Consider the following 7,866-nt stretch of genomic DNA (forward strand, 5'->3'; position numbering starts at 1 on the left):
CAAAAGCTAGTCATAGACATGGAAACAGACCCTTCGGTCCAACCCGTCCATGCCGACCAGATATCCCAACCTTCCAAATAAATCTGTTGGACTATAACCTGTTGTTGTGTGATTTTTAATTTTGTCCACCCCAGTCCAACACCTGCACCTCCTCATCATTGTACAATTACCAATCTCAGTTTCATTTAAAATTAGAAGTGAAGGGGGGATGGAGTCTTGTAGGTTGATCTCTAATATTTGTTTTGTAATCACATTAATTGAAAATCTCAGTTATCGATGAGATCCAATTATATAATTGATTGTTCAGTGTTTTTTCTTGCCCAGCGAAACTTGTCCAAATCCCACTCCTGCAGTGGTGTGTGCTGAAAATGCACGGTTGGTCAACTCGTAGTTTGGTGTTATAAACAAGTTCTCTGGGATTAATACCCGCATCATGGAGACTAACTCCGTGGGAATAAAATGAAGGACACCACCGGAGGACTAGGTGGGTGTCTGCTGCCAAGATTGATGGGAAGGTGTTTGGGTGAGGGTGGTACAGTATCGGCAAGATGTGATCACAACGGTGAGTGGAACAAACAACGCTCGAAAAACTGGGGAGGTGGTGGACAGGCTCAGGGAAGAGTCCAGCTTAGATTACCCTGCGCAAGCCCTTCCCAGCTCAACTGGCTGAGATGAGGGTACACAGAAAACACAGAAAGGAGTTTGGGGTTCAGGGGTATCTCAGTAAGATCTGGCAGAATCTGAGAAGAAAGTTAACATTTCGAGTTGAGTATGATTTCTTCAAAACCTAGAGAAAACAGCCTGACAAATCATACACTTGTCCAGCAAAGATGTTTCTCTCCAGTCTCTTACTCAATTTGAATATAATAGCTAAAAACATGTTGCTGGAAAAGCGCAGCAGGTCAGGCAGCATCCAAGGAGCAGGAGAGTCGACTTTTTAGGCATGAGCCCTTCTTCAGGAATCCCATGCCCGAAACATCAACTCTCCTGCTCCTTGGATGCTGCCTGACCTGCTGCGCTTTTCCAGCAACACATTTTCAGCTCTGATCTCCAGCATCTGCAGTCCTCACTTTCTCCTTGAATATAATAGCTACAGCCTTTGGTCTTTGTATTACTTATTATAGACAGTTGCTCTTAGTAGCTATGAAACTATCACCCATTGTGGTAAAAAAGAATCTAGGAAAGGCAGGCTGGCCTATATTCATTGGAGCTCCGAAGAATGAGAAGTATTGAAACGTTCTGAAGGGGCTCCACAGCAAAGTTGCTGCAAGGATTATGTCCCTTGTAACAGAATCCAGATGGGAGTGAGGCAGTTTAAAGGATAAAATCAACATGATGTAGAAACTCAGCAGGTCTGGCAACGCCTGAACTGCTGTGCTCTTCCAGCACCACTAATCCAGAATCTGGTTTCCAGCATCTGCTGGCATTGTTTTTACGTAGTTGATTTTAACCCTACTGCGAATCCTCTTGCAAGGATGCCTGCCTTGAAGAAGTTTTCCTCCTCTCTCTACAAGAATCTCAGGGAGTCACTCTCCCAATGCAACTCCCAGGATATTTCCTCTACACTGAAGCTCTTCAACCATGTCCTGAAACAAACTCTCTACCACAGCCACATTTGCTTCCTCCATAACCAACTCATCCCACACGGACTCCGGACCACCTTTAAACCAGCAGAGTTTGGACCTGAACAGGACAAACAGTACAGACTACAGATTCAAAAACACCAGCAACGGTTCTCCCAACATTTCAACTCCCCCTCCCATTCTGCCGAGGACATGGAGGTCCTGGGCCTCTTTCACCGCCACTCCCTCACCACCAGATGCCTGCTGCCTCACAGTGCTAGAGACCCGGGTTCAATTCCCGGCTCAGGCGACTGACTGTGTGGAGTTTGCACATTCTCCCCGTGTCTGCGTGGGTTTCCTCCGGTTGCCTCCCACAGTCCAAAGATGTGCGGGTCAGGTGAATTGGCCATGCTAAATTGCCTGTAGTGTTAGGTAAGGGGTAAATGTAGGGGTATGGGTGGGTTGCGCTTCGGCGGGTCGGTGTGGACTTGTTGGGCCGAAGGGCCTGTTTCCACACTGTAAGTAATCTAATCTCACTGTCCCCATGACTTGTCCTACCTTCTTATCCACTCCACCCTCCTCCTTGACCTATCACCTTCATCCCCTCCCCCACTCATCTATTGTACTCTATGCTACTTTCTCCCCACCCCCACCCTCCTCTAGTTTATCTCTCTACCATTATTCCTGATGAAGGGCTTTTGCCCGAAACGTCGATTTTACTGCTCCTCGGATGCTGCCTGAACTGCTGTGTTCTTCCTGCAGCACTAATCCAGAATCTGGTTTCAGACTATAGATTAGATTAGATTACTTACAGTGTGGAAATAGGCCCTTCGCCCCAACAAGTCCACACCGACCCGCCAAAGTGCACCCACCCAGACCCATCCCCCTATGTTTACCCCTACACCTAACACTAGGGGCAATTTAGCATGACCAATTCACCTAACCTGCACATTTTTGGACTGTGGGAGGAAACCGGAGGAAACCCACGCAGACACAGGGAGAATATGCAAACTCCACACAGTCAGTCGCCTGAGGTGGGAATTGAACCCGGGTCTCTGGCGCTGTGAGGCATCAGTGCTAACCACTGTGCCACCGTGTCGCCCGTTTCCAGCATCTGCTGGCATTGTTTTTATCTAGTTGATTTTAACCCTACTGCGAATCGTCTTGCAAGGATGCCTGCCTTGAAGAAGTTTTCCTCCTCTCTCTACAAGAATCTCAGGTAACTCCCTGGTCATTTCCTCTGCCCTGAAGTTCTTCAACCATGTCCTGAAACAAACTCTCTACCACAGCCACATTTGCTTCCTCAGTGCCTGCTTCCGTAACCAACTCATCCCACACAGACTCCAGACCACCTTTAAACCAGCAGAGTTTGGACCCGAACAGGACAAACAGTACAGACTACAGATTCAAAAACAGCAGAAACGGTTCTCCCAACATTTCAACTCGCCCTCCCACTCTGCCGAGGACATGGAGGTCCTGGGCGTCCTTCACCACCACTCCCTCACCACCAGACGCCTGGAGGAAGAACGCCTCATCTTCCGCCTCGGAACACTTCAACCCCAGGGCATCAATGTGGACTTCAACTGTTTCCTCATTTCCCCTTCCCCCACCTCACGCTAGTTCCACACTTCCAGCTCAACACTGTCCCCATGACTTGTCTGGACTTGTCCTACCTGCCTATCTTCTTTTTCACCTATCCACTCCACCCTCTCCTCCCTGACCTATCACCTTCATCCCTCCCCCACTCACCATTGTACTCTATGCTACTTTCTCCCCAACCCCACCCTCCTCTAGCTCATCTCTCCACACTTCAGGCTCTCTGCCTTTATTCCTGACGAAGATCTTTTGCACGAAATGTCGATTTCGCTGCACTTTGGATGCTGCCTGAACTGCTGTGCTCTTCCAGCACCACTAATCCAGAATCTGGTTTCCAGCATCTGCAGTCATTGTTTTTACCTAACATCTATGGAGACAAAGTTAACGTTGAATCTAATATGATTCTTTTTAAGTTTCCCCAGCACTTATTTCAGATCCCCAGTATACAGAGTCATTTTGCTTTTATTTGTATGTAGTTTGTATATGGAGTAAGATAAACAAGCAGGAAGCTGGAAGAACACAGCAAGCCAGGCAGCATCAGGAGGTGGAGAAGCGTCCTACTCGTCCAACGTGGATTCCAGTAACTGCAATTATTTTTAAATAGTGAGACGATTACTCCAATAATGAGCAGGACATATGTGAATGGACGATGACCAGTGTGTAGGGATCTTAAATATGGTGCTGGAAAAGCACAGCAGGTCAGGCAGCATCGGGGAGCAGGAAAATCGACGTTTTGGGCAAAAACCCTTCATCTGGAATGAGGCTGGGTTCCAATCCTAGTTCCAACCTTCCAGCTCAGCACCATCTTAGATTAGATTACTTTTTTAGATTACTTACAGTGTGGAAACAAGCCCTTCGGCCCAACAAGTCCACACCGACCCGCCGAAGCGTAACCCACCCATACCCCTACATATACCCCTTACCTAACACTACAGGCAATTTAGCATGGCCAATTCACCTGACCCGCACATCTTTGGACTGTGGGAGGAAACCGGAGCACCCGGAGGAAACCCACGCAGACACGGGGAGAACGTGCAAACTCCACACAGTCAGTCGCCTGAGGTGGGAAGTGAACCCAGGTCCCTGGCGCTGTGAGGCAGCAGTGCTAACCACTGTGCCACCGTGCCTGTGCCATCCTCATGACCTGTCTTACCCATCCATTTTCCTTCCCACCTATCCACTCCACCCTCCTCTCTAACCTATCACCTTTACCCCCACCTCCATCCACCTGTTGCACTCTCAGCTACCTTCGCCCCAGCCCCATCCCGCTCCCATATATTTCTCCAACCCCCGAGGCTTCCTGATGAAGGGCTTTTGCCCGAAATGACGATTCTCCAGCTCCTCGGATGCTGCCTGACCTGCTGTGCTTCTCCAGCACCACACTCTCAACTCTAGCCTACAGTCCTCACTGTGGGGGTCATGCTCTTTCTATGAGGGGCGGGTACAATGGATGAGGGGCGGAGTCCTGGCGGGCGGTACCTGTCGGTTGCGGTGGGAAGAGGAGACTGTCAATTTGGGGCGTTACCTTAGCAACTGGGGGAGGGCCGGAGTGGTGGGGGCGTGGCCATAGTGTCCGGGGCGGGGCTCGTGTCTGGAGCAGCCTCTGACAGTTTAGAGAGCCGACCAGTTTAGGGGAGGGGCTCGTCGCTACTGGGGGCGTAGTCTGACCGTTTTAGGGGCGGGGCTCGTGTCTGGAGCAGGCTGACCGTTTAGGTAAGGGCCGATCAGTTTAGGGGCGTGGCTCTGACCGTTTCAGGGGCGGGGATCGTCCGGTCTGGCGCTGGCTCTGACCAATTTAGGGGCGGGGCTCGTGTCTGGAGCAGGATCTGACAGTTTAGGGGCGGGGCTTGTGTCAGGAGCAGGCTCTGACAGTTTAGGGGCGGGGCTCGTGTCTGGAGCGGGCTCTGACAGTTTAGGGGCGGGGCTCGTGTCTGGAGCGGGCTCTGACAGTTTAGGGGCGGGGCTCGTATCTGGAGCGGGCTCTGACAGTTTAGGGGCGGGGCTCGTGTCTGGAGCGGGCTCTGACAGTTTAGGGGCGGGGCTCGTGTCTGGAGCAGGCTCTGACAGTTTAGGGCCATCAGTTTAGGGGCGGGGCTCGTCGCTACTGGGGGCGGGGTCTGTCCGTTTTAGGGGCGGGGCTCGTCGCCACTGGGGGTGGAGTCTGATCGGTTACTTCGCCGGTTCCGGAGCAGACGGCCTCCCCATTTTGGTCATGTCTGCCGGTTGTGTTCACCTGTCCGGGGCTCTCTGCTCGGAGCTCCTGGCGTCGGTCGATACGTTGTTGTTTGATTGCGATGGGGTGCTGTGGACAGGGGACAGCCCGATCCCCGGGGCCGTGCAGTTAATTAACCGGCTGCAGGAGCAGGGGAAGCGGGTCTTCTTCCTGACCAACAACAGCAGCAAGAGCCGCCGGATGTACGGGGAGAAGCTGCACGGCCTGGGCTTCCAGGCTCGCCCTGAACAGGTCTTCGGCACCGCGCCCTGCGCCGCACTTTATTTACGGCAGGAGGCCAAGCTCCGAGGCTCCGTCTACCTGATCGGCGGCGCAGCCCTCCGCGGGGAGCTCGGGGCCCAAGGCATCGCCTGCTCGGGCTCTGGACCCGGTCCGGAGCTCACCCCTGGGCCCGGGCCCGCGCAGGCTTGGGCGGCCGAACCCCTTGACCCGTCTGTGGGCGCCGTGCTGATCGGCTTCGACGAGCACTTCACCTACATGAAGCTGTGCCGGGCCGCCCGCTACCTGCGGGACCCCTCCTGTATCTTCCTGGCCACCAATACCGACACCCTGCTCCCAACGGAGGGAGGTGGCATCCCGGGTAAGAACTGAGAGAGACCGGGTTTGGAGAGCATGCCTCCAGTGAGGGATTGTGCAAGGCGACTGGATTTCAGGAAGTGAACAAGTCAAAAGCTGTTGTTGCACCCTATTACTCTGGTGTTTTGGAGATTAACTTTCAGTGGAGTCTATAGTTTATTGAGTCTAATTCTCGGTCTGAAACACTGACAAATTAGTTCGGAAAATGTTAGTCAGTTAGCTAGTGAAAATTGCGTTATTGAATCAATTGAGCACACTGAAATCAGATTAATCGGCCTCGCCAGTTTCAAGGGCATACTGATACCCTTATTGTGAAATTAAAATATGGCGAGAATGTTATTTCACTGCGATCCAACAGCACTCCATCAATACTGTCAGCTGAAATCCAACTGCTACATGGCCCGTGCTTGCTTGGTGTTTGGCTGAGAGTTGCTTCAGTTAGTGTTCTGTCAGTGAACACTTGCTTGTTCGCTATGTTTATTGTCCTGAAGTTTCTACATTAGTAGAGTTTGGGACTATAGATTGATGTACTGTGAAATTAACGGGCAGAAACGGGTTCTGCTGGTTTTTCACGTCTACTCTAAACTCATGGCTCTACCAATTATTAGACATTTGTTATCCCCAACCCTGCTGCCACTTAGTTTCTTGAAAATAGCAAAAAAACTCAGGACTAATGGAAACATAATTTGGGAGATTCCTCTCTGATCCCTTCACGTAATCAATTAGTTTTTCTATGACAATTTGACTTCCTATTTCAACTGATTAATTGTCCCAATAGCTTTGTATTAATATTCTAACATCAGCTCCAATGTTTCCAGTGTTATCCCCTTTAACTATGGACTAGTGGGATACATGATAGCTTGATACTAATCCTGTTCTCTCTCCACAGGCACAGGCTGCTTGGTGAAGGCTGTTGAAGCAGCGTCAAATCGCACGGCTCATGTCATCGGCAAGCCCAATGCGTTCATGTTCGATTGTATGGTGAAAGAGCATGGCATTGATCGAAGCAGGACAGTAATGGTGGGAGACCGGCTGGACACCGACATCCTTATGGGGTCCAATTGTGGCCTCCGCACCATCCTAACTCTGACTGGCGTTTCCACCCTAGAAGAGGCAATGGCCAATCAGAAAAGTGACTCCCCTGATCACCACAAGCTGGTTCCCAGCTACTATGTGGGCAGTGTAGCTGACCTGCTTCCAGCACTTGATTGATAAAATCCTGCTGATTTTATGCATGGGTTTTAATATATTATCATCTGTACTGTACAATCACTAATATTATGAATACCTCAGTGCAATGATGAGTGTTAAATGTTTTTGTATAAAGTTTATTTTAAATAGCAGTCTGCAATAATCATGTTATTTCTTCTAAATAAAGCTGAAACAAAGGTGTATTTCAGTGGCAGACCAGATGCACTTGTCTGTAATATGGCACAGTGGGGTGGCATCTTGTCTGTACATAATACTACCTTCTAGGATGCAACTTTGGGTGTTATGTATCTGACGGGATGTTTTTGGATGCATTTAATCAAAATAAAGTGTTACTGCTGTTCTGTTGTGCTGCTGTAGTACTGTTACTCCCAGGGATTGACTATATTTTAAATGAAACATTGGATTTTAGAAGTGACAAAATTTGACCATGGATGTCTATCATGATGTGCTAATGCTACATTTTCAATGACACATTGTTATTGTTGTCCACAGCCATAGACTGTTGCCTGTATTAAATACTGTCAACCTTGAATAATGTTTAAGAAAACAGTAGCTCTATTTGTTTCAGCTTAAATGGTGTGAGTGCAGTGTATGACTTAATCTTTGATTTGGATCGATGAACTTTCAACATCAAATCAGATAAATGTTATTAAATAGAATCCTATTATCTTAGTCTTTGGATGAATT

General features: G+C 49.5%; 1 protein-coding gene across 1 annotated transcript; it reads left to right on the forward strand.

The window, feature by feature from the left end:
* Positions 1–5,308: 5,308 nt before the first annotated feature.
* On the forward strand, positions 5,309–7,520 carry pgp (phosphoglycolate phosphatase). The gene is made up of 2 exons (XM_060840284.1): positions 5,309–5,971; positions 6,857–7,520. Exons 1-2 carry the CDS (start codon positions 5,371–5,373, stop codon positions 7,177–7,179), a joined length of 924 nt encoding a protein of 307 aa, XP_060696267.1. The 5' UTR covers positions 5,309–5,370; the 3' UTR covers positions 7,180–7,520.
* Positions 7,521–7,866: the final 346 nt, after the last annotated feature.

The sequence above is a fragment of the Hemiscyllium ocellatum genome, chromosome 20 (assembly GCF_020745735.1).
Source record: "Hemiscyllium ocellatum isolate sHemOce1 chromosome 20, sHemOce1.pat.X.cur, whole genome shotgun sequence".
Lineage (NCBI taxonomy): Eukaryota > Metazoa > Chordata > Chondrichthyes > Orectolobiformes > Hemiscylliidae > Hemiscyllium > Hemiscyllium ocellatum.

Coding starts and splice junctions, on each gene's coding strand:
- pgp (XM_060840284.1), top strand. CDS start 5,371: ATGTCTGCCGGTTGTGTTCACCTGTCCGGGGCTCTCTGCTCGGAGCTC. Junction 5,972..6,856: donor GGAGGGAGGTGGCATCCCGG/GTAAGAACTGAG, acceptor CTCTCTCCACAG/GCACAGGCTGCTTGGTGAAG.